The sequence below is a fragment of the Tupaia chinensis genome, unplaced genomic scaffold (genome assembly GCF_000334495.1).
Source record: "Tupaia chinensis unplaced genomic scaffold, TupChi_1.0 Scaffold000632_1, whole genome shotgun sequence".
Lineage (NCBI taxonomy): Eukaryota > Metazoa > Chordata > Mammalia > Scandentia > Tupaiidae > Tupaia > Tupaia belangeri.
Genome location: NW_006160152.1, coordinates 368,343 through 395,033, shown reverse-complemented (window position 1 = coordinate 395,033; position 26,691 = coordinate 368,343). Strand labels below are relative to the sequence as shown.

The 26,691-nt window shown below is 51.8% G+C and overlaps 1 protein-coding gene and 1 long non-coding RNA gene across 2 annotated transcripts in view; one reads left to right on the top strand and one right to left on the bottom strand.

Moving 5' to 3' along the window:
- ADAMTS17 (ADAM metallopeptidase with thrombospondin type 1 motif 17) overlaps window positions 1–13,583 on the top strand; it is a 269,537-nt gene extending 255,954 nt beyond the window's left edge. Inside the window, exons 22-25 of the mRNA XM_027776149.1 lie at window positions 2,512–2,716; window positions 3,499–3,651; window positions 10,596–10,773; window positions 12,591–13,583. Of these exons, the coding sequence (XP_027631950.1) occupies window positions 2,512–2,716; window positions 3,499–3,651; window positions 10,596–10,773; window positions 12,591–12,760 (706 nt within the window). The 3' untranslated portion in view covers window positions 12,761–13,583. The remainder of the gene's footprint in view (window positions 1–2,511; window positions 2,717–3,498; window positions 3,652–10,595; window positions 10,774–12,590) is intronic.
- Window positions 13,584–13,699: 116 nt separating this feature from the next.
- On the bottom strand, window positions 13,700–18,532 carry LOC106736082 (uncharacterized). Its single transcript, XR_001371211.2, has 3 exons — window positions 18,445–18,532; window positions 16,591–16,729; window positions 13,700–14,743 (listed from the first exon to the last, which is right to left on the bottom strand). It is a non-coding gene; the product is annotated as an uncharacterized LOC106736082 (long non-coding RNA).
- Between the last annotated feature and the right edge of the window lie 8,159 nt (window positions 18,533–26,691).

Sequence of the window (26,691 nt, the reverse complement as noted above, 5' to 3'; positions counted from 1 at the left end):
GGTAAAAAAAAAAAAAATTTTTAAAAAAAAAAAAAAAAAAAAGACAGTCGTCATCATTAACCATACAAAAGAGAACGTTCTCAGTGTGACTGGGCCCCTCCGTGAGCAGAAATACCCACTTCCAGAAAAACTCATATTCACAGCCTGGCATGTCGCTTTGCACGGTGGACTTTAGATTTTCATTTCCTTTTTGAGAAAACAAATATGTGAGGAATATTACTTTTGGGGGGCAGCGTATAGGAGAGCTCATAATTCTGGAATTTTATATGGAGAAAGGTGAGCCGCAACTTCACGTTCGGCTGGAACGCGTCCCTCGAGGTCCCCTGGGAGGACGTCCTGGTTGTGGCTCCTCCCTCCTCCCCTGCAGCCATCCGTTTAATAAAAGCAGCCATGTGTCTTCAGAGAACACGAAGGGCACACGGTCAAGTCGCATGGGATTATTCTCAGAGCAGAGCGGCCAACTCCAGTTGACCATGAGATGCAAAGGGTCGCCATCTGTTTTTTTTCTTTCCTCTCCTCTCCTCTCCTCTCCTCTCCTCTCCTCTCCTCTCCCCTCTCCCCCCCTCTCCCCTTTCTTTTCTTTCTTGTCCTTGGGTGCATGTGCTCACCAGAGAGAGACGGGGAGAGAGAGAAAGCGAAAATGTACCTGCCAAGGGCGCGTGCACTTGCCAGAGCAAGTACTCCCCACACAGTGGGGTATGCTCATCCCGCAATTCCAGTCTCCTCCACTCCATCTGGATGTGGAACGCTCGTACACCTGTGCCTAGTGTGATTTTGCTCGTTTGTTTGTTTGTTTGTTTTAGAGAGATTTTTCGCTACAGGGCATGCGTGCTCGCCAGAGACACAGAGAGAGCGAGAAGTCCCCTCCAGGGGGAATAGCCATGCCTAAATCCCTTCTCCTCTTAGGATTTTGGGCACACACGCACGTGCACCCAACAGGAGTTTCAAGCTGCCTGGTCCAGGATTCAAACCGCGGTCGGCCATGTAGCAGTACAGAGCCACAAGATTGTATTACCTGCTGGTCCGCGTGGCTTTTCAAGCCTCCGGGGCCAGGATTCAAACCGTAGTCCAGCAGAGAGGGATCTAGATCGCAATTCATGGCAGTAAGCCACTGCACTGTGGGGCCGGCCAGCCCTCCTTCCAGAGGGGTGTGTATGTGGTGGCATAGAAATATCTCACTGTGTCACAGTCTTCCTGCCTCAGTCTCCCAAGTAGCTGGGACCACTGGCATGTACCATCACACTCAGCTTTATTTATTTATTTTTTTGAGAGGTTTTTGCTATAGGGCGCATGTGCTCACCAGAAAGAAAGACAGACAGAGAGACAGAAAGCGAGAATCAGCCCCCAGGGGGGGATGGCCATGCCGCAATCCCTTCTCCTCCATTCTCCTCTTGGGATCTTGGACACGCACGCACATGTGCCTGGTGTGAGTTTAAGCCACCGGGTCCAGGACTTGAACCACAGTCGAACACACGGCAGCTACATGGGAGTTCAGCAACATAGCCATTACACTAACAGCTGGTCCCATTTTTTTTTTTTAATATTTTAAAGTTTATTTTTCTTCAGGGCTGGCAGGTAGCATGGTGGTTAAGAGCGCCGGAGTCCCACATGGCTGACTGTAGTTCAAGTCCCAGACCTGACAGCTTTCTCTCTCTCGCCCACCCACCCCCAATCAAATTAAAATAAATAAATAAATAAAGTTTTTTTTTTTTTTCTTCCGTGAAAGAAAGACAAGGCATCCCAACAGGGTCTTCACACCATTCCCTTCCCCAGCCAGCCAGGGTCATAGACACATGCATGAGCCTGGTGCATGGAAGGAGACTTCAGGGTATGACCCCTTTCAAACTGCTAACCTCGACAGCCTGTCATTCTGTGGCCCACAACTCACCATCCCTAAGATTTTTAGTTAATGCTGTGGAGGCCCCTCACCCTCTGGAAAGCAGGGAGGGCCTGTTGCTGGTATATTTAACTGGGACTGGTGGATCTGTTAGCATGAGTTGTATCAGTCAGCTACTGCTACAGTAACAAATAGCCCCAATAGCTCAGTGCCTTACAGTAGTACCATCCCTTAATTGACAGGGCTCTGACTGTAGGAGCATCCCTTGTATTTGGGCTTGTTCTTCTTCTGGTAGAGGGCAGGAAACAAAGAGAATCGGAGCCAAATCACATGCACACATTCAAAGCCTCTACTGGGACACGACCAGCCTTGTGTTCACTCACATCCTGTTGAACAAAGCATGATTTTGGAGGGAGTGCTGGAACAAGAACTCCGTCTGCCATAGGGTGCCGTGTGCAGAAAACATTCTGCACCAAGGAGTCCATGGAGCCCGACAACCACTCGGATCACACCCGCGGCTCTGATTCTCCACAATTCCTGCCAAGGTTGATTGCCAAGCTCTCTGAAGCCAACTCCCTTCTTCCACAGACTCCTGACTCCGTAATCTGTTTGGAAGGCCCTCTGGGAAACTGGCCTCTCCCCCGTTCTCCTCTCATTGTCTTCCCTCTCGGCAGGTGGGTGGCAGGCCCGTGGAGCCCCTGCTCAGCGACCTGTGAGAAGGGCAGCCAGCATCGGGAGGTGACCTGCGTGTACCAGCTGCAGAATGGCACCTACGTGGCCACGCGACCCCTCTACTGCCCAGGCCCTCGGCCAGCGCCAGTGCAGAGCTGCGAAGGCCAGGACTGCCTGTCCATCTGGGAGGCATCTGAGTGGTCACAGGTGGGTGCCAAGGCTTGCCATGGGGGCCGAAGCCACTCTAACACAGTATACCCAGCTTTCATTCCTTGGTATTGGGGATGCGGTCCTGTGTATCACAGATGTACCCCCAAGACCTCACAGTTCAGTCATATTCCAGTTCCCTCACATAATAATCTCTCTCTTTCTCTCTCTTTATTTTTAAGAGATTTTTGCTATAGGGTACGTGTGCTCACTAGAGAGACAGAGAGAAAGCCAGAAATCACCCCCCAGGGGGGATGGCCACTCCACAATTCCTTCTCCTCTCAGGATGTTGGGCACGCACGCACACGTGCCCAGTGTGATTTTTTTTTTTTGAGAGGTTTTTGCTATAGGGCGCGCGCGCTCACCAGACAGACAGAGACAGACAGACAGAAAGCAAAAAATCACCCCCTGGGGGGATGGCCACGCTGCAATCCTTTCTCCTCCATTCTCCTCTCGGGATCTTGGGCACGCACGCACACGCGCCCAGCATGAGTTTAAGCCACCGGGTCCGGGACTCGAACCGTTATCGAGTACATGGGAGTCCAGTGACATAGCCATTATGCTAATTGCTGGTCCACCCAATGTGATTTTCAAGCCACTGGGTCCAGGACTCGAACCGCATACAGCCATGTGGGAGTTTGGCACCTTCGCCGCCACGCCCCCTGCTGCCCTCTGCATCTTCTTTGCATCCCCACCTGGGTCTGACACACAGTAGAAATGTCATGGTTCTGAGGGACGTGCCTGGGACGGAGCAGGATCATGTGTCCCTTGGTGTCTTACAGTGCTCTGCTGACTGTGGCCAAGGGACACGGAAGCGAACCGTGACATGCACCAACTCCCAGGGGAAATGCGACGCGTCCACGCGGCCGAAAGCCGAGGAGGTGTGCGAGGACTACTCAGGCTGCTACGAGTGGAAGACCGGGGACTGGTCTAAGGTAAGGACACACCACACCGGCACTTCCATTCCGCCACACGCTAACACAGGCGGCTTGAGGCCTCGCTGCATTTTCGTTTAAGGGTTTATTTATTGTTAATTTTATTTATTAGTACTTTTGACCAGATAGAGACAGTCAGAGAGAAAGGGAGAGTGAAAAAATAAGCCACCAGACCCAAGACTTGAACCATGGTCAGCCATGTGGGAGTCCAGCGCCTCAACCACCACACCACCTGCCGGCCCCTATGGCCTCGCTACATTTTTAAAGTAGTCCCCATGGCTTTCTTTCCTGTCCGCAGCCTCTCAATCTCCGCACATGCCAGGCTCTTCAGGAAATAGCTAGAAGGCCAGGCACCAGCCAGCGTCCCTGAGTCTGGGGACGCGTTTAAAATCCTAGTTGCTGGGAGGGAAATGCCGCAGCTGCAGGTGCAGAGGGTGTGACCGTGCGGGGCTGAGCCGGGGCTCAGTCCAGCCTCTATGAGGCCCAAGGGAGCTCCAAAGGGTGTCCCCAATGCTGGGCAGCCAAGTAGCCCTCCTCACTAGGTCCCAGAAGGCAAGCATCTTTCCAGTGAGGTGACCACAGGCCAGTCCAGGATCTTGCCATAAGAGCTGTCCTTGAGCTGGTACCCCTGATCTGGGTGAAGGTGCCCAGGAATGGCTGAGCTCCTCATGCAAAACCTTGGGGAGGTAGGGTGGGCTCGGAGGGCACATTGAGCCCCTTCCCCTGTGTCCTGACCTGGGCCAATGGCCGGAACCTCACCGACGTCTCATAAGAGGGTCACACTGCATCGTCATCCATCCGTGCTAAGGGCTAGCATCATTTATGTTGGAAAAATAACCTGCCTTCTCTCCCAGGATAGCTCTTTCCAGAAAACAGTGCCGTCGTTTTTATTAGCCGCTAAATGCAGGGTCTGTGTATGCCACTTTGGAGTAGGGGACACTTCTCAAATGACAGAGGAAGAAGTTGATCCTGTAGACTCATGGTTTTTTGGGGGGGGGTTTTGAGAGGTTTTTGCTATAGGGCATGTGCACTCGCCAAAAAGAGGCAGAGAGAGAGACAGAAAGAGAGAAAAAAAGAGAGAAAGAAAATCTGGTCTTGCAGGAAATTGTCACCTCCCTGAGAAGACGATCTCTTTCTTCACCATTCCCGTAAAAAGCATGAGTAAATCCAAATCAAATCTCTCTCCTTTGTGCCTATGAAACTTTTGCTCTTTATGCCAAAAGAATTTTATTTCTGGGGCCAGCAGGTGGCATACTAGTTACATCACTGACCTCCCACGTCGTCAACTGCAGTTCAAGTCCCGGACCCGGTGGCTTAAAATTCACGCTAGGTGTGTGTACGTGCATGCATGCCCAAAATCCCAAGAGGAGAAGGGATTGCGGTATGACCATCCCCCTGGGGGTGATTTCTCTCTCTCTCTCTCTCTCTCTCTCTGTATGTGTCTCTCTGGTAAGTGCACACATCTTACAGCAAAAATCTCTCCAAAAAAGAATTTTATTTCATTATCATTTCTCCAATGACACTGCCACCCAGGTGTCTCTGGCTCCCTGGCCCTGCCCAGGAAGCTTGGGCAGGAAGTGCCTCTCCCTGATAGCGGCCACCAGGTGGTGGTATGAAGGGCTTGCTGGGGATGGGACAGTAAGGGGTAGACTCACTCTAGGCTGCCTGGCAGGGAGCTTTCCCAGTAAATTATTGCCGCTGCTGTGTCTGCCTCAGTTCCCCGCGTCTGGGGAGCCCCATGAAATGCCTCCATACTGAGCCACTTGAAAGACAACCCATTAGTGAAACAGCTGGAAGCAAGACCAGATAGACCTTTTATAGACCTGTTTGCTTGGGTTGTAAAAGCCTGGAAGGAGACACTGCAGTCTCATGGCTGCTTAATTAAAGCCGAGGCCACCGGGGAGGCTGGCCAAGGTGGAATGCACGGTGCACGCCTGTGTGTTACCGTTTTACACGCCCGATCGGGTTACAGGAGGGCGCTCTGCAGCCCCCTTGGCCCTGTCTGGGGTCACATCTGTCTTCAGGGCCAAAGCAGCCTCTCATGGTGCTCCCGAGGTCTGGCAGCCGGATCCACGCCCTGAGCCAGGTCGAGGTAGTTTCCACACCCGCCTGTGACAGGGCATGACTGCCTACACAGAGCCAGAGAAGAAAACACTCCACCCAGGGCAGCCACTAATTCCTACAGGAGGATGGAATCTGGTCTGTCCAGGGTCCTGTCCCTCTTCTGCAACTCACTCACTATGACACTGGGCCAAAACGTGTCATGATTTTTTTTCAGTGGCCCAATAATTACATATTCATGTGTAAGTTATATGTTGTAACAATTTTAATTCATACATATTGCTATTTTCACTCTGCTATTATAAAGTCGAGCCTATGATGTTGTTGCTTTGGTGGGGTCAAGTGGCTGATTGAGCGGTTTTGAGAGGTTTTTGCTATATGGCGCGTGTGGTCACCGGAGAGACAGAAAGAGAAAGCGAGAAATCAGCCCCAGGAGGGATGGCCACACCACAATCCTCCTTCATTCTCCTCTCGGCATGTGGGAACGCACACACATGTGCCCAGCGTTGAGTTTAACCCTCCAGGTCCAGGACTCGAACCGTAGTTGACTACGTGGGAGTCCAGCGACGTAACCGTTACGCCATCTGCTGGTCCCGCTAAGTGATTTTGAACAGTGCAATCTGCTGTTTATGCCTCGTCGCCAGCAGCCCCGTGTTCTGAGTCCCTGGCGCAGCTTTCCCGAGCACGCATGTGCACTGCCGTCTGCCCGCGTTAACTCGCTGCCTTTATGAGTCTGTGTGTGCCTCGGTTGCTGGACATTCACAAGCTGTCATATGCTTTTGCTCTGTGTTGATTTTTCGTGCATTAGCCAGCTCTGTGCCATGTTGGCGTGGCCCTATGTTGCACTCACATGGCCTCATGTGGCCTCATGCTATGTTGCCATGGCCCTGTGTTGCATTGGCCTGACCTCACACTGTGTTGTTGTGGCCCTGTGTTGCGTCAGTGTGGCCTCCCACTGCATTGGCGTGGCTCTGTTGCATTAGTGTGGCCTTGCACTGCATCGACGTGGCCCTGAATTGCATCGGCCTGACCTTGCACTGTGTAGGCGGGGCCCTGCGTCGTACCTGCGTGGCCCTGCATCGCAGTGACCTGGCTTCTCACTGTTGGCATGCCTCTGCGTTGCATTGGCACGGCCTCGCGCTGTGTGAGCGTGGCCCTGAATTGCATTGGCGCGACCTTGCTCTGCGTGGGCGTGGCTTTGCACACCTTGCTGTGGGGCTTCCCTGGGTCAGTGTGACTTCGTACGCTGTTAGCATGGTTGTGCTCTGTGTTGACTGCCTAGGTGTGGCTCTGCTCTGTGTCGGCCTGACTGCTCTTGCATTACGACCCTGGACCTTCTCCTTCACGGGTGGGTGAGGTGGGGGTGTCCTGGAGGAAGCCAGCTACCCTCTCATCCCCCAGGGGGCTGCTACTCAGTAGCCTCTGCTGTATGAAGGCTTTGCAGAGAGTCTCAGGACCTGGGAGACTGTGGACTCACAGTCTCTGGGATAACCATTGCCAGTCTGCATTTGTTAATCATCTTCAAGCATTTCTTACCCCGCTGTCCCTCATTCATGATTCATTATGAAGTCCTGTTTACAGGAAAAGACAGTTAAATGTCTTGCCCCTTGCCCCCAAACTCCTGGGCGATTGCCAAAAAATCCATCATGAGGCTTGATTGAGGTCATTCAGGTTCATGGTATTTTCCAGAATGGAATATTGACCACAACATCATTGGGGCACCTCCCCATCCTGCCCCAAACTGTGAGAGATTATATTCTTTTTTCATTCTATTTTTCAGAGATTATTTTTTGCTATAGGGTGTGTGTACTCGCCAGAGAGACAAAGAGACAGAAAGCAATCACCCCCCAGGGCGGATGGCCATGCCACAACCCCTTCTCTTCCATTCTCCTCTCAGGATTTTGGGCATGCACACACACATGCCCAGCAAGTGTTTTAATTTGCTGGGTCCAGGACTTGAGCTGCAGTCAACTACGTGGGAGTCCAGCAATATAGCCATTACACCATCTGCTGGTCCCAGTAGGTTTTCTTCTTAAATATAAGGTAGCTGACTCTTTCTAAAAAGAATTTAAGATTTCTGCCATAGGGCATGTGTGCTTGCCAGAGAAAGAGGAAGTGAGAAATCTCACACACACACACACACACACACACACACACCCAGGGCGGGGGTGACTGTCACACTTTGGTCCCTTCTCCTGTTGGGAGTTTAGGCAAACACATGCACCTGGTGTGATATTCAAGCTGCCAGGTTCAGGACTCAAACTGCACAGCTGGCTATGTGGGATCCCGCACCTTAATCTCCATACCACCTGCTGGCCCCTCTAACTGAAAGCCTTCACTTTCTTATACTTGAGCATAACCGCCCCCTGGAGGTACAGTCCGAAGCCCTTGCTCATTCCATGGATTTGCATAGCAATACACAGCTTCCTCACCGGAAGGAGAGAGAGCTTTTTGCATTTTCCACCTGCCCAGGGAGGAAGTTCTGGTTACATCAGAGGCCCATGGCTCTGGCTGTCCATTTGAACCATGTGAAGAGCTCTAAAACCCCGATGCCTAGTCCCTCTCTCTCCCCTGAAACAGTCTATTGCTCTTTACATCAGGATTGTTAAAAGCTTGTCAGGAAACCAACAGGTGACGTAATGGTTACATTGCTGGACTCCCACATGGCCGACGTGGTTCAAGTCCCAGATGTGGTGGCTTGAAACTCATGCTGGGCACATGTGTGTGTGCATGTCTAGAATATCAAGAGGAGAACAGAGAAGGGATTGCAGTGTGGCCATCCACGCTGGGGATGATTTCTCACTTTCTGTCTCTCTGGTGAGCACCTGTACCACATAGCAAAAATCACTCTTAAAAAAAAAAAATTGGGACCAGCAGTTAGCATAATGGCTATGTCACTGAACTCCCATGTAGTCTACTGCGGTTCGTGTCCCAGACCCGGTGGCTTAAATTCACGCTGGGCGCGTGTGCGTGCGTGCCCAAGATCCCAAGAGAAGAACAGAGGAGAAGGGATTGTGGCATGGCCATCCCCCCTGGGGGGTGATTTCTCGCTTTCTGTCTGTCTGTCTCTGTCTCTGGCGAGCGCACGTGCCCTATAGCAAAAAAAAAAAAAAACCTCTATACAGCAGATCTCAACTGTAGCCTGTTTCCTCCAGGGCAACCCCTAGACAAAAGTCACGTAGTTTGGGTGCTTGTCCCATGTTCAAAGTCACCCCATTGGTGGGGACCTCTTGTGTGATCTCTGCACTGCCAAATGTCATGGACCCTCTGGTGATGGCTCCGGAGGCCTGGTATAGACCCTAGAAATCTGCATACATATTGCAGGATGAGTTCTCCAGGCCACGAGCAGTCTTTGCTGGGTTTATCTAGGACACAGATCCCCAGTCCCCAAACCAATAGCAGCCCATGGGCTGTTAGGACCCAGGCTGCACTGCAGAAGATAAGCATCTGGTGAGTGAGCAAGTAAAGCTTCATCTGCATTTACAGCCACTCCCCATTGCTCAGTTACGCTTGACCCTCTTCTGCATTTACAGCCTGCTCACTCAGTTACACCCGAGCGAGCTCCGCCTCTTGTCAGATCAGCTGTGCATTAGATTCTCATAGGAGCGTGAACCCTATTGTGAATGGGATCTAGGTAAACCATCCCTCAGCCCAGTCTGTGGAAAACTTGTTTTCCATGAAACTGGTCCCTGGTGCCAAAAATGATGGGGACCAGTGATTTAGAACATGGAGCAAGGTGGGAAACAGAGATCCTGGGGCTGGCCTGGCTTGCTGGGGACAGAGCCCCTGCTCTGGTTTATACCTGTAGACCCCACAAGGGCCTGCTAGTGGCTTTCCCATTCGTTTGGTGTCCTTTCAGAGTGACCTTCTCTCTGAAGGTTCAAAGTGAAAAATGTCAGACGAGGAAGGAGAGGATTCACTTGACTTACAGAAATCCCTTTGGAAGCAGACAATGCCCACTTGGTCACACTGGTGACACCAGAGTCTCTGCTGGGACTGGATCCAGGCAAGCCCTGGTATCCTCACTGTGCGTGGCATTTAGGAGACAGGGTTTCAAGCCTCAGCTCTCCTCTCCCCACCTGAGAGGCTGGGGGCTGCTGGTTGGCAGCCTCTGCACTATGAAGGCTTTGCAGAGTGCCTTGGGGCCCTGAAAATCGGGGAGTATGCAGGTGCTGGAGGATCCCGATGGAGAACATGTATATGTGGGCCCAGCTCTGCTTGGGAAGAGACCAGCTAAGTGGAGGGTCAATGCCAAGGGCTCCCGGGAGCTCAGAGGACAGGAGGTGGGTATGAACTCGGGTACCTAGCATGTTCCTCTTTGGATAACACCAGAACAGTGGTCCTCAACCTTTCTGGCATGAAAGACTGGTTTCATGGAAGACGATTTTTCCACAGGGTGGAGGGTAGGGGATGATTCAAGTATATTAAATTTATGGTGTACTTTTCGTGAGAGAGAAATGTTTGCTATAGGCGGCTCCTCCTCCTCCCCGCCCCCCAGGGATGCCAGGTAGAGCCAGCTTCTGAAAGCTGCAGTCTACATGAGAAGGAAGCCACTTATTTAGGGGATCCCACCCTCATGACTTAACCTTAAAGACCAGACTAAAAAAAAAAAAAAAAGTGATTTATTATTACTATTCAATTTGAGCTGAGAAAGTGAGAAAGCAAGCTGCCAGGACTGGGACTCAGACCACAGTTGGCCAGGTAGGAATCCAGTGCCTTAATCCATCCCAGCAGGGGTTGGGGATCCAACACAGGACTCTGGGGGGCTACAAACATGTAGCCCAGACATCCTGTGACAGTGCCCTGCATCATAGCACTTAGCAGGGCCACACCACTGTCCCAGCCCTGTCTGCGTTCCAGCTCAGACCATGTCTGTCCCGCAGTGCTCATCCACCTGCGGGAAGGGCCTGCAGTCCCGCGTGGTGCAGTGCATGCACAAGGTCACAGGTCGCCATGGCAGCGAGTGCCCCACCCTCTCAAAGCCGGCAGCCTACCGCCAGTGTCACCAGGAGGTCTGCAACGACAAGATCAACGTGAACACCATCACCTCCCCTCGCCTCGGTGAGTGCCCTGGGCTTTGCGAGTCCCCACTAGTGGGGGGTTCTGGAGGCTAGGAAGTCCCCTGGGTGGGCCTTATAAGGCTGACACCTGTTAGTTTTGTAAAAGATAAGAGGTTTCGGAGGTCATGAGAGGGGCGGTTGCTGACTGCAGTCTTGAACATGGTACCTGGAGGGTCCTACGGGGGAGGGTCCTCGAGCTTCTCAGGATGCCAGAGAGCAGGAAAGGGGAGGTGCTTCTCCATGGAGTCCTCCTTAGGCCAATGCCAAGAAACAAATACCACAGTGGATGGAAGCAGACGTCCGAGTGTACGGTGGTGTCTTAGGCCTGGGGTGGTCCAAGAAGGGGATTATTTAATAGTTTTAGCAGTGACTTGATTGCTTTTTTTTTTTTTTTGAGAGGATTTGTTGCTATAGGGTACATGCGCTCGCCAGACAGACAGACAGAAAGCAAGAAATCACCCCCCAGGGGAATGGCCACATCATGCAATCCCTTCTCCTCCATTCTCCTCTCAGGATCTTGGGCACGCACGCACACACACCCAGCATGAGTTTAAGCCACCGGGTCCAGGACTCGAACTGCGGTCGGCTACATGGGAGTCCAGTGACATAGCCATTATGCTAACTGCTGGTTCCTTGATGATTCCTTTTAACAGAGTTTATGCTTTTCCAAATAAAAATCCCTGGGAATGACCAGTAGATGGCGTAACAGTTACATCACTAGACTCCCACATCATTGACTGCAGTTCGAGTCCCAGACCCGGTGGCTTTAAAATTATACTGGGTGAATGTGTGTGCGTGCCCAAGATCCCGAGAGGCAAATGGAGGAGAAGGGATTGCGGCGTGGCCATCCCCTCTAGGGGATGATTTCTCACTTTCTGTCTCTGGCTTATACACTCACCCTATAGCAAAAATCTCTCTTAAGAAAACCCTGGGAGGGACCAGCAGTTAGCGTAATGGCTATGTTGCTGGACTTCCATGTAGTCGACTGTGGTTTGAGTCCTGGACCCGGTGGCTTAAACTCACGCCCAGCGTGCCCAAGATCCTGAGAGGAGAAGTGATTGTGGCGTGACCATCCCCCCCGGGGGGGGTGATTTCTCACTTTGTCTCTGCCTCTCTGGCTAGCGCACGCACCCTATATCGAAAAACCTCTCCAAAAACAACCACCTTGAGAAAGATTTTCTACTTAATTCCCCTTCCTCCCTGGGCTCCACCCAGGTGGAGGGGGTTCTAAGCAGCCCCTGGTACTTACAAACCCTGTGGTTTGGCAAGCCCTGGGCTGCTTGGGCCTTCCAGATGCCGCCCTTGAATGAGGCCTTCTTTCCATACCACGGAGACCCTGAGGAGACTTGGGCCACTTGTTCTTTTGTGTTTGCCTCTGTCTGAGCAGGATGACATGGGGAGCAGAGACAACAAGTGAGAAGTCACCCCCTAGGGGGTGACGGCCACACTGCAATCTCCTCCATTCTCCTCTTGTGATCTTGGCCATGCACCTGGTATGAGTTTCAAGCCACCGGGTTCGGGACTCGAACCACAGTGGGCCACGTGAGAGTCCAACATCTTAACCACCCGCCACCTGCTATTCCCAACATCCTGTTTTATAGGATGCCAACTGCAACGCTGTCCTTCTCTGTAAGATAACACCCACTTAGCTCAGAAGTGGCATGGGCAGTGCCCGACCCCCTAAATCAGGCAGCCAGACCACCTTCTCAGTAGGTGGTTGGGTTAGACACTGGGGTGCACCCCCTGTAGGCACATGGTCCCATCAGCCTGTGCATCCATCTTCACGTCATCCCCAACTGTCCCCTATCACCCCCTTAGCTGCCCTGACCTACAAATGCACCCGGGACCAATGGACGGTGTACTGCCGGGTCATCCGAGAAAAGAACCTCTGTCAGGACATGCGGTGGTACCAGCGCTGCTGCGAGACCTGCAGGGACTTCTACGCCAACAAGATGCGCCAGCCGCCACCAGCGCCACCGAGCTCCTGACGCGCGCCCAGCGGTCACTCAGACCCGAGGTCCGCGGCACCTGGCGTTCAGCGAGGGAAAAGCCCACCCACTCCGCAGCCGGGACCTCCCTAAAAGCACACTGCCACCCTCCCCGAGAAGCCCACCACCTAGACCTTGAACGTGGACTTGACGCTTGCCATGAATGATGTTCTCCCTTAATATATTGATGTCAGCCACCGGATGGCTTTCTACGGAAAAGGACGATTAGGCCGAATCACAAAATCGTCATTTTTTCCCCCAAGGTTCTGTGTACCTTAAAGGAGAACCCCTCTGATAGACAGATGTCAAAAGAGGAGACGGCCCTCGGTGCTTCTAACGGGCTTGACAGTTGAATTCCCAGTGCTTGAGGGATTGTCTTGCAAAGGACACGCTTGGTGGTGGAAGAGGCTTTATTCTGAAAGCCAGCGACACCCCTGGCTGGAAGGAGAAATGTCAGTGAGCTGCTCCGGACAGGGCTGGGTTACCAGTACCCCTGTTCCTCTCACTCCTCCTCTGGATGACACAAAGACCAGGCCTTTGCTTCTCTGACCCTCTCTGCTGCCGTAATCTCTACCCCCTGGGCCTTGCCTAGGAAGTCTTGGCCCTGAGAGGCTGCCCTGCAGAAGCCAAGGAGGATGCAGTACTTGCTATTGGGTTGTCGGAAAAGTTATGACTTTTCCGACAACCCAATCGTTCTCCAAGCCACCTGCATAGGGAGAATATTCCAGAAGGTTCCAGAAGGGTCTGGGTTGGTGGAGGCATTTTCTTCCCATATAGGATGTGTGCACTCACCAGAGAGGGAAAGTGAGAAATCATCCCCCTGGGGGGGATGGTCACTCTGCAATCCCTTGTCCATTCTCCTCTTGGGGTTTTGCATGCATGCATGCACCCGGCATGTGATTTTTTTTTACACCACCGGGTCTGGGATGCAAACCCTGGTTGGCCATGTGGGAGTCCAGTGCCTTAACTACCATGCCACCCACTGGCCCCAAGGCATCTGATTTTCAGGGCTCTGCTGTGCACCACGGAAGGAACCAGAAGAGCCAGCCTTTAGGGTGTTGTGAAAGCGGACATGTGTTCTTTGTGGCGATGAGATTACTTCTCAGCACAAAGGTGAGCTCAGGGAGGCTTCATGGGCCCTGTGTGGACCTCCCTCTCTGCCTTCAGGAGACGGCTACCCTAGCCGGCCATTCTTAGATGCCTAGTCATGGTGGTGGCGTTCCATCCACCTTGTATCTGAAGTTACAGGTTGGGTCATTACAGGTTGGGTCTCTGAGGACACTGAAGTTTCTGTGTGGGTGATGTTTCCTTGTCCTGGCAGACAGCAGCTGGCCCCCCAGGGGCCACTCACCCCGGTGTGGCTGGGACCACTGCACACCCACCCAGACTTCCCAACCATGCCCCTGAACACAGCTGGTATTATTGACTTACCTCCTTGTGGGGACAAGGATGATCTCAAAGGCAGAAAGGTGGTCTTGCCTTCTGCCACACCCTCACCCCTCTCCAGCAGCCCAGGGAGATGGCCAGAGGGGCCTGAGAACATAGAAGGCAGAGGTTCTTTTCCAGCCCCAGGAGCAGGGACCCTAGGTGCCAGGAGGCCTGTTTTGCCCACCGACTTGGTGGGCCTTTCATGGTGCTTACGTTTTCTGACTTTACCAGAAACAAAACCTCTCTCCCCCCCTCCCTTATTTTAGACAGAGGGTCTCACTTGGGATCACCTCCAGGCGCTTCTTGATCTTATTGGTGCTGAGCTTAGGTTTCTGGGTTTTTTTTAAAGTTTTTAAAATCACAATGTTAAGGTTAGCTTAACTCAGAAAGGAAGGAAAACAAAAATCTTACCTTTCCTACTGTCTTACGGGCTTATTTTTTGTAATATCCCAAAGGCAGATGAGTCGTCAGGATAGCGGGGACTGTGTTCATTTCACTTGAACCGGCGAGCAGCATTGAGAACTTTCTAGAACTTTCTAGAACTTTCTAGGTGTGCTGTGGAAGGGACAGCCCATGTCAGGACAGAGCAGGCCTGTGCTGCAGGCGAGCCCAGCAGCCACTTCCCCAGGGCCTATGCAAACATTGTGCTCCCCAGCTCAGGCCAGGCCTCTTGAACCCCCGTTTCTACAAACCCCTCAAATTCTTGGCAAGCTGGGCTTCCATTTTAACGCCTCAAAGGACATTAGCCTTTAGGAGTCATGGAGGCCTGGCCTGCTCATCTCCAGGGCCCCTGCGGCCCACCCAAGCTGAGCAAGGACTTGTAAGTGACCCTGGTGCTTCTGAGTCCCCCCTGCCCTCAGCCTGCCAGCGACTGACCTGGTCATTGTTAAACACCCCTTGGGTCCCCAAAGTCTGGGCTCCCTGAGCTCATCCAGCTCAGGCTAGCATTGTCACCCCCAAAACCCCACAGCCTGCCTTCAGGCTGTGACACCAGCAATAATTTCTGTTAGTGAAGCCCATCAGAACTTTAAGGGTTTTTTTTTTTCCCCCCCCATAGGGTACATGCACACACCAGTTAGAAACAGAGGGAAAGTGAGAACTCCCTTCCCCCTACCCCAGGGAACATTGCAATCCCTTCTCCATTCTCCTTTGGAGATTCTGGGCGGGCATGCACGTGCCCAGCGTGAATTTTCAAGCCGCCGGGTCCGGGACTCGAACCAGGGTCGGCCATGTGGGAGTCCAGTGACAACCACTGTCCCGCCCTCAGAACATTTCTTGTTCTACTTTGTCGAGACACACTGACCCTCTGAGCTCCCAGTGACACCTCTGCCTTGGAACAATTCCCTGTACTGTCTGTCATTCAAGTACTGTCCCATCCGCTCCTACGGTGCTATGTTTTATTGGTGCAAAATGAAACCCTCTTGGTTGACCATGGCTTGATATTCTCCGAACAGAAAAAGAGCCTCCACGGCAGTATTATCATTGCTCGTCTTGTTTTTCATTTCAGAGTCAAGTGTATATATTTTCTGCTAGGTAACTTCCATTAGGTACTGTAGCCATGGTATTTTAGTTGTGGGTGCTGGTTTGGAAGGGAAAGGAAAAAAAAAAAAAAAAAAGCCCAGAAGATATATACATTGGACACTGTTAACCATGACAAATTAGTCATTTCATTGGAAGCAAGCTGAAAATGTGTAATAAAATGTTTTTCCGTAACATGTGTAAGCTGTCTGTGAAGTCAAGGCTGAAAGCCAGCCCTCAGGGGCTGCTGGGAGGGAACTGGGGACCTCCTGCCTCAGGGGTCACCTAGCTGGCCTGGGCTCTCGCTGCTGTGAACTGACCACAGCTGTGGGCAAGGTCAGGGGTCACTGGTAAATGCAGTCCTGGCGAGTGGCTGCGTGTCCCCAAGGGGGGGGGGCTAATAAATCACTCTGTCCTAGGCCTCATCTGTGTGTGGTTGGAAGACCCTGGGTGGGGACCGGAAGGCCTGGCAGCTGTGTGTGAGCCTGTGTGTCTGACCCAGACCAGCCACGGCAGAGGCCTTGGACGGAGCGTGGGCTGTTCCAGAACGAGCACCTGCTCCGACTGTTTCCCCCCCACACCTCTGGTGACGGTGTCCTTCCTCCGGCAGGTATGAGGGTGCATCCTGGCCCTGCCCACCTCCCAGGGCTAGGGATACAACCAGGATACTACCCTCACAGCTTGACCAGCCATGAAGCAGGGGGGCTGTAGCTAGGGATGGGAGGGTCCCATCTGCTCCCGGAATCAGAGCTTCCTGTTTAGGTTGGAGCAACACCCAGGAATTTCAATAAAGGTGATTTGCTGAACAGACAGCAAGGTGCCTACAACCCCACAGTTGCTGGGAAACCCATGGTATGTGTTAGTTCTCAAGAAACATCACCTACCTGCCTCTAGGGCCTGGTAGAAATATCTCTGTCTTGCTCTGTGTTCTGGTCTCTGGCACGTTACTCTGAGCACCATCGCCAGGCACGTGACTCCTTCATGTACTGTTTCCATCCCCAGCTGGCCCTCAGCCATTCCAATCTGTTAAGTGACATTGACAAGCTTCCCATCAGTAGGTGATGAGTGGGTGTCTATCAGGGACCAACCACTTCTAGAATTATCTAGAACAGGAAAGAACTAAAGTCCTGCTTAGGAACCCACAGCCCTCTGGGCAGACAGTCCTGGAGGCCCACCAGGCAGAGAAGGACTAAGAACAGCAGGAGCCCTAAGGAAGGAAAGGTCAGGATTTGCTGTGGGTTTGTTGATTGACCTTCTAGACACACATGAGAAGAGTCAAGGTTGGAACCTCTTAGCAGCAATCTCCCTCCGCAAAGGGTCTCAGAGAAAGGCCTGACCTTTCTCCTTGCAAGCATAAGCTGACCTGCTTTTGTGTCACCTTCCCTGTATGACCGTGGAAGTGGTACTCAACCCTAAGGAAGGCTGGCCACACCTTTGCTTAAGCCCATCAGCCCTTTGCATGGTCTCCGCCCCCTAGTGGCATGAACCCTCCAGCACCTCGCCCAACTATTGGCTATCGCCCAATAGTGGCATGATGTCAGATTGCACAGATCTGGGGTCCCCAGCCTGGCCACCAGATAACTAAGTCAGAGTATAATCCGGCAGGAGAGGAACCTGGCTGCACAGCAGGAAGTGAGTCCCAGGCAAGGAAGCCAGCTTCCTCTGTATTTACAGCCACTCCCCGTTGCTCTCATGACCGCCTGAGCTCCGCCTCCAGTCAGATCAGCAGCAGCATTAGATTCCCATAGGACCATGAGTTAACCCTATTGTGAACTGTGCATGTGAGGGATCTAGGTTGCCTACTCTCATAAACCATCCCCCACTTCCCCAGTCCATGGAAAAATTGTCTTCCTTGGAATCTGCCCCTGGTGCCTAAAAGGTTGGGGACCACTGGATCCTATTCTCTAGCTCTCAGTGACCCTCTCTTTGCCCTTTTCTCATATCTTCTGCAGCATCTTACTCTTGATCTTCCTTCTTTCTCACCTTTGCTGGCTCCCTTCCCTCCCTAGCTTGGGGATGGTGTACCCCAGAGCTCAGCCCTGTACTCTCTCCTCTCTCTATTCTTTCTACCTATGGCATATCGCCCAGACCCAAGATGTGGTTTGGTTTGGTTTTTGATTTTTGCCATAAGGGTGCATGTGTTCACCAGAGAGAGGGAAAATGTGAAATCATCCCCCTAGAGGGAATGGCCACACCACAATCCCTTCTCCTCTGTCATCCTCTTGGGATTTTTGGCCTGCATACACACACACTTGGCATGATTTCAGGCCACTGGCCTCAAGACTCAAACCACGGCCATGTGGGATCCAGCACCTTTGCCACCACACCATCTGCTGGCCCCAGACCCAAGACTTACAAACTTTGTTGGTGGAATTGGTGGAAAAATGGAACTAAGGTATGAGTTGATTTTGGTGAGAGGAGGCAAAAAAAAAAAAAAAAAAGATTGAAACCCATGCATTGCACTGTAATATGCATTTCCCATGGACTTTCCAAGCCCTCATGCATCCTGGAATCTTCCAGATAGACATCTTGGGCCCTCTCTACTCCCTGGATACGCATATATCCTTTCCCCATGCATAATCAACCCCATAGGAAGCCCTGGGACTGGAATGGCCCTTCAGGGTTGATTTGGACAGCGAGTTCAGTGGGGACGCTCACTTCTGCTGGGGTGTCTCGAAGTACAAGTAGAGACTAGACTTACCCAAAGGCTCAGGCACTTGTATGGCTGCCAGTCTTACCTCAGCCAGGGCTATTGGCCAGAGCACCTCTGGATGGCCTCTCTGAGGGTCGCTTGCTCCTCTGCAGTGTGATGGTGGGTTTCAGTGGGACACCTGAGAGTAGTAAGCACAGAGACATTCATGAGAGATGTGTCACCTCCTGCAATAGCCCATGATCTGCTGTCTGCAAGCTGAGGTCTCAGGAAGGCCAGAGATACAGTTCAGTCCAAATGGGCAGGCCTGAGAGCCAGGGGAGCCAATGGAGTAAGTCCTGGTCCAGCTGCAGCCCTGAGAGCCAGGAGTTCTGACATCTGAGGGCAGGAGAAGGGGAATGTCCCAGCTTTGCAGAGAGAAAGAATTCACCCTTCCTCTGCTTCTTCGTTCTTTTCAGGCCCTTAACAGATCAAATGGTGGTGCCCACCCACACCAGTAAGGGCCGGTCTTCATCACCGAGTTCTCACTCGAGTACTAATCTCCCAAAACACCTTCACAGACGGGCTCAGAGTTTTACCAGCTAAAGGCATAGACAAGGTAACACACAAAATTGACCATCACAGGGGCCAACAGTGGCATGGTGGTAAAAGCACTGGACTCCCACGTGGCCTACAGCACTTCAAATCCTGGACCCGACAGCCTAAAAATCCCACCAGGCACATGTGTGTGCATCCCAGAAATCCCAGGACAAGAACAGAAGAGAAGGCATTGCGGTGTGGCCATTTCTCACTTTGCGTCTCTCTGTCTCTCTCCAGTGAGCGTGCACACCCATTGCAAAAACCTAAGATAAATAAGATGGGACCAGCAGTTAGCATAATGGCTATGTAGCTGAACGCCCATGTAGTTGACCGCGGTTCAAGTCCCGGACCCAGTGGCTTAAACTCACGCCAGGCACGTGTGCATGCGTGCCCAAGATCCCGAGAGAAGGATGGAGGAGAAGGGATTGCGGCGTGGCCATCCCCCCCTGGGGGTGATATCTCGCTTTCCGTCTCTCTTTTTCTGACGTGCGTACACACCCTATAGCAAAAACCTCAAAAAAATACAAAAATAAAAAGTAATAAGACTAACCATCGCAACCCACCATACACATGCAAAATGCTCTCACCCTTTGGCCACTTCATGCCCACAGTGCCATCCTATTTCAGCACCTGGTGCAGGCTCAAGATCCAGGATCTTTTATCACCTGAGCCAGGCGCAGAAACAGGTAAGGCTGCTGTGTGGATTGCCAGCTCTGGGGCCCTACACGTTCTCTCTCTAGGTCTAGAGCCTGTGAATGAAAAAAGACATCTGGGGAACCAGCAGTTAGCGTAATGGCTATGTCGCTGGACTCCCATATAGTTGACCGCGGTTCGTGTCCCGGACCTGGTGGCTTAAAACTCACACCGGGCGCGTGTGTGTGCGTGCCCAAGATCCCGAGAGGAGAATGGAGGAGAAGGGATTGCGGCGTGACCATCCCCCTTGGGGGGTGATTTCCCGCTTTCTGTCTCTGTGTCTCTCTCTGTCTGTCTGGCGAGCGCACGCGCCCTACAGTGAAAATCTCTCCAAAAAAAAAAAAAAAAAGACATCTGCCCGCCTCTCCGACACCCAAGAGGAAATGGTAGGATAGGGATTGGAGAATTGCCCTAGACACTCCCTACTTAGAGAGGAGGAAAGGGACTCACACCACAGGTGCCATTCATATGTCACTGGTTCCTTCGGGCTGAGTCCTCCATCCCATCTCTGAGAATGATTCTCCTGGGGTTGCCTCCAGGGGCTAAGGGGCTCACCACCTATAGTTATTCATTCTAAGTGGTAGAGGAAGTGAGAGCTAATAAAATGTCCTTCCTTTGCAAGAGAGTACCCTGCATGTCCCATGCCACTGATACAGAGGATCCTTAAATTGTCATAGGGCTGGGGCCAGCAGGTGGCCTGGTAGTTAAGGTACCGGACTGCCATGTGCTGAATACGGTTTCAGTCCTAGACCTGGTGGCTTGCCTTCTCACTTTCTCTCTCTCTCTCTCTCTCTCTCTCTGTCCCTCTCTCTGGTCCAATTAAAAAATAATAATAAATAATTTTTTTGGAGAGGTTTTCGCTATAGGGCGCGTGTGCTCACCAGACAGACAGACAGAGAGACAGAGAGACAGAAAGCGAGAAATCACCCCCCAGAGGGAATGGTCACACCGCAATCCCTTCTCCTCCATTCTCCTCTCGGGATCTTGGGCACGTATACACACGCGCCCGGCATGACTTTAAAGCCACCAGGTCTGGGACGCGAACCACTGTTGACTACATGGGAGTCCAGCGACATAGCCATTACGCTAACTGCTGGTCCCATAAATAATATTTTTTTAAGAGAGATTTTTGCTATAGAGTGTGTGTGCTCGCCGGAGAGACAGAGAAAGAGAAATCACCCGTGGGGGGATGGCCTTGTCGCCATCCCTTCTCCTCCATTCTCCTCTCGGGATCTTGGGCACATACGCACACACACCCAGCATGAGCTTAAGCCACCGGGTCTGGGACTTGAATCGCAGTTGGCTACATGGGAGTCCAGTGACATAGTCATTATGCCAACTGCTGGTCCTGATTCTTTTTTTATTCTTAACAATACTTTACTTCTTTCTTTATAATTTATTTTAAGGACCAGCAGATGGCGTAATGGCTATGTTGCTGGACTCCCATGTAGCCGACCGCGGTTTGAGTCCCGGACCTGGTGGCTTAAACTCATGCCGGGCATGTACGTGCATGCCCAAGATCCCAAGAGGAGAATGGAGGAGAAGTGGCCATCCCCCCCTAGGGGTCATTCCTCACTTTGTCTCTCTGTCTCTGTCTGGCGAGTGCATGCACCCTACAGCAAAAACCTCTTAAAAAAAAAAAAAAAAAAAAAAAAAAAGCATCATAGAGCTTATCTCCCACCCTCTAGAGTTGTGTCCCCAACCCCTGGGCCACAGACCAGTATCAAGCTGTGGCCTGTTAGGAATCAGACTACACAGTGGAGGTGAGTGAAGAGGAGGTAACATGGAGCTTCATCTGTATTTACAGCCGCTCCCTCCCTCCCCTCCCCAAATGCTCTCCTCCTCCTCCTCCTCGCTTTTGGTTATTCTGTCTCTCTCTTTTTTTTTTGGAGAGGTTTTCACTATAGGGCGCGTGCGCTTGCCAGACAGAGAGAGGGACATAGAGACAGAAAGCGAGAAATCACCCCCCAGGGGGGATGGCCACACTGCAATCCCTTCTCCTCCATTCTCCTCTCGGGATCTTGGGCACGCACACACACGCCCGGCGTGAGTTTTAAGCCACCGGGTCCGGGACGCGAACCGCAGTCAACTACGTGGGAGTCCAGCGACATAGCCATTATGCTAACTGCTGGTTGCCTCTCTCTCTTTCTCTTGTGTCTGTATTTATTCTTTTTCTTCTTTCCTACATCCATCTCTCCTTTACCCTCCCTTTCCAATTTCTACATTTTTTAAGGTTTTTGCCATAGGGTGTATGTGTTTACTTACAGAGATGATGAGAGAGAAAATGAGAAATCACCCCCAAGCGGGAATGGCCATGCTGCAATCCCTTCTCCATTCTCCTCCTGGGATTTTGGCCACACACGCACTCAGTATGGTTTTCAAGCCACCAGGTCTGGGACTTGAACTGCAGTCGGCCACATGGGAGCCCAGCAGCTTAACCACCCTGCCACCTGCTGGACCCAGTAATTATTCACTTCTGCCTTTGGCTCATTGTAGATGCAGGAATGTCCACTGAGGGCCCAGTCTGAGGTCGCCAGAGAATGGGGAATTGCTATAGAGACTGTGTTTGCACCAAGAATTCTCCAAAAATTCATTCTCAAACTCTTCACCCAGGATCCTTGCAAACTATTCTTTCCGAGTTTGAGAAGCCTCTGGGTATTCACGTCCAGTTTATTTCTGTGTGTGCTGATCACAGTGCCCACAGTCCTTTGGCTAACGCTAGATCTGTAGCAATCAGCTTTCTTACCAGAGCTTGGTTTTAACGTGCCAGCAGATAGTTATAAAACAGCAACACTGGGAGTCTCGTCCAAGGATCGCTATGTCTTTAACACATCATTAAAGCGGTATATTGCAAAGTCAACATGTCATAACTGTGGACCCATCGAACACTGAACGATTTTGTAACCTCCGTGGAAGCCACTTTATTGAAGTGGGATACAGGAAGGAGAAGAGCGAATATGTGTTGCAGCGGGGCTGGATTGATGTGTTGGTGGTTTTTGCCAGTATTTTCTTTAACAAAATAGTGTATCATATATCCACGTGTTACATTACAATATCGCATTTAAAAATAAATTTGGGGAGAGATTTTTGCTATAGGGCGCATGTGCTTGCCAGACAGACAGAGAGAGACAGAGAGACAGAAAGCAAGAAATCACCCCCCAGGGGGGATGGTCACGCCGCAATCCCTTCTCCTCCATTCTCCTCCTGGGATTTTGGGTACACACGCATATGTGCCCAACATGAGTTCTGTTCTGTTTTGTTTTATTTTGGAGAGGTTTTTGCTATAGGGCGCATGTGCTTGCCAGACAGACAGAGAGAGACAGAGAGACAGAAAGCAAGAAATCACCCCCCAGGGGGGATGGTCACGCCGCAATCCCTTCTCCTCCATTCTCCTCTCGAGATCTTGGGCACGCACGCACACGCGCCCGGCGTGAGTTCTAAGCCACCGGGTCCGGGACACAAACCGCTGTCGACTACATGGGAGTCCAGCGACATAGCCATTATGCTAACTGCTGGTTCCCCCCAGTGTGAGTTTTAAGCCACCAGGTTCAGGACGCGAACCACGGTCGACTACATGGGAGTCCAGTGACATAGCCATTACGTCAACTGCTGGTCCCCCAACATGAGTTTTTAAGTTGCTGGGTCCGGGACTCGAACCATGGTCTACTACGTGGGAGTCCAGTGATCTAACCATGACATCATCTGTTGGTCCTGCATTTGATTTCATATACACACACAGCCCTACCCTCACATACGTGCACACAGAATGCATATAATGCGTGCATGTGAAGTATGGCCGCAGGTTGACTTGAGAGTCTACTACAGTGTTATACACTGGTCCTTGAGCAAGCTCAGGGTCCCTGCATGCCCTGGGATGGCCACATTGCTCAATTCAGACCGAGCTCCCAGTGCAATAACAACACCCATCTGCATATATAAGTGACAGTATACAGAATTTAGATAAATCACGACTCCTCTGTTAACGGACCGTTTTACAACGTAAGTCAAACTTGCATTGAGCAGTGCGGTGGAGGGGGGGGGCGGAGGCAGAAATGAATCATGCACAGTGCCCTGTCCTCGGAGAGTCGTACAGGGTGTTACTGGACCCTTCTTCCTGGCAAATGCGTAGCTCTGTCCAAATGTGGAAAAACAGGTAAGCCGATTCCAAACGAATAGCTGTTAGCTCGGAGTTCAGATAAACAAGCGTCTACCCAAGGACGAAGCAGATCCGCTGCCTTGGCTCTAACCAAGCAATGCCAAGTTCTCCGAGTTTGAATGCTCCACTCGTACGCCCTCGAATGAACTTTGGGCTTCCGACATCATGCTCGTCACAAACATCCCTTGATAATGACACGGTTGGTGCCTGGGCTTCCTTGGTTTTTAAGGTTTTCGCCATAGGACGCGTCTGCTCACCAGAGAGAAAAAAAAAGAAATCATCCCCCGGGGAGATGGCCACGTGGCCATCTCCTCCTGGGATTTTGGGCGCACACGCACTCGGCATGATTTTCAAGCCTCTGGGTCCAGGACTCGAAGCACGATTGACCATGTGGGAGTCCAACACCTTAACCTCCCTGCCACCTGCTGGCACCAACTCTGTTTTCTGATGCTTTGACATCTGGAGCCTAGGTGACCGAGGAGGAATGGCTCCTCCCAGGGCGGGCCAATTCCTAGAAACACTAAACAGCTCACAGCAAGTGTGCGTCTCCAAATGCACACCGGCCACCCCAGAGTCTACACCGCAATTACCACTACCTTCCCGGCTGCTATCTACCTGCCTAAGTCACCCCAGGTCCGGGTACCAGACAGCAGGGACAGTCCCTGAGCCCACCAGCAATGATCAAAATAGCCAATCCTTGGTCTGCCTGCCTCAGCTTGCCTGTCCATCCCCACAGTCTGTTCATGCGTTCCCCGCACTGTCTCCTGGCCCACCCACCCTGGTGCTGTCCCACATGGCCCCCTGGCAGCCTCCTCCTCCTGAGGACCGTCACAAACTCTTTCCTTTTTAAAAAGAATTATTCATTTTGGGACCAGCGGTTAGTGTAATGGCTATGTCACTGGACTCCCACGTAGTCGACCGCGATTCGTGCCCCGGACCCGGTGGCTTAAAACTCATGCCGGGCGCATGTGCGTGCGTGCCCAAGATCCCGAGAGGAGAATGGAGGAGAAGGGATTGTGGGGTGGCCATCCCCCCTGGGGAGTGATTTCTCGCTTTCTGTCTCTCTGTCTCTGTCTGTCTGGCGAGCACACGCGCCCTATAGCAAAAATCTCTCAAAAATTTTTTTAAAAAAGAATTATTCATTTAATATATTATTATTTTAATGTTGCTATAGGGCACGTGCCATACCAGAAACAGAGGAGAAAGTGAGAAAGGAAGCCACCAGGTCCAGGATTCGAACTGCATTCAGCACAGGTGGGAGTCTAGCGCCTTCACCACCACACCACCTGTCAGCCCCACAAACTATTTTTTTGTGGAGGGGAGAGATTTTTCACTACAGGGTGCGTGCGCTTGCCAGGGAGACAGAGAGACAGAAAGCAAGAAATCACCCACCGCGGGGATGGCCACGTCGCAATCCCTTTCCCTCCATTCTCCTCTGGGGATCTTGGGCATGCACGCACATGTGCCCGGGAGAGTTTAAGCCACCGGGTCCAGGAACTCGAACCGCGGTCGACTACATGGGAGTCCAGCAACACAGCCATTACGCTAACTGCTGGTCCCCAAACTATCTTTTTAATAACGATCAACCTTGACCTATTGGCCTTCCTTCATCACCAAGGTTTTTTTGTTTTGTTTTGTTGTAGGTTTTTGTCACAGGGCATGTGTGCTTGCTGGAGAGAGAGAAAAAGAGAGAGAGAAGGAAAGTGAGAAATCACCCTCCAGGGGGAATAGCCACACTGCAATCCCTTCTCCTCCATTCTCTTCTTGGGATTTCAGCCACACATGCACGTGTCCCCGGTGTGAGTTTTAAGCCTCTGGGTCTAGGACTCGAACCCCGCTCAGCCACATGAGAGTCAGCGTCTTAATCACTACACCACTTGCTGGCCCCCAAAGTTTCTGTTAATATGCTATATTTCATATCATTTCTTTTTCTTTTTGGAGAGGTTTTTGCTACAGGGTGCGTGTGCTCGCGAGACAGAGACAGAGAGACAGAAAGCGAGAAATCACCCCCCCAGGGGGGATGGCCACGCCACAATCCCTTCTCCTCCATTCTCCTCTCGGGATCTTGGGCACGCACGCACACGCGCCCAGGATGAGTTTTAAGCCACCGGGTCCGGGACTCGAACTGCGGTCGACTACATGGGAGTCCAGCGACATAGCCATTACGCCAACTGCTGGTCCCCTCATTTCGTTTCTTTATTAGAGGTAATGTGAACTCACTAGAGAAAGGAAGGGAGAAGAGAAAGCATCCCCCATGGGCCACGGTCATGCCCTTGTAGTCCCTTCCCCTCCGTCACCCCATCCTCTCAGGGCTTTGGGCACACATGCCTAGCACAGTCCTCGAACCACCTGGTCCAGGATTCAAACCACATAGTCAGCCATGTGGGATCTGGCTGCCTTAACTGCCAGGCCATGGAACCAGCCCAATACACAGTATTTTTTTTTTAAGATTTAATTTAGTACTATTATTTTAATTTGCTATAGGGCACATGTACTCACCAGAGAGAAAGAGAAGGAAAGTGAGAAAACAACTGCCAGGTCTGGGACTCGAACCACAATCAGCCAGCACCTTAACCACCACACCATCTGCCAGCCCCCACTGTATTTTAAAACGGGGTAGAGAGGGAAGTGGTCAGGACACTTTAAAAAAAAAAAAAGGAAAAGAAAGAAAGAAAAGGGAGCAGCAGTTGGCGTAATGGCTATGTCACTGGACTCCCATGTAGTCGACCACGGTTTGAGTCCCGGACCCGGTAGCTTAAAACTCACGCCAGGCATGTGTGCGTGTGTACCCAAGATCCAGAGAGGAGAATGGGGGAGAAGGGATTGCGGCGTGACCATCCCCCCTGGGGGGTGATTTCTCGCTCTCTGTCTCTGTCTGTCTGGTGAGTGCACGTGCCCTATAGCAAA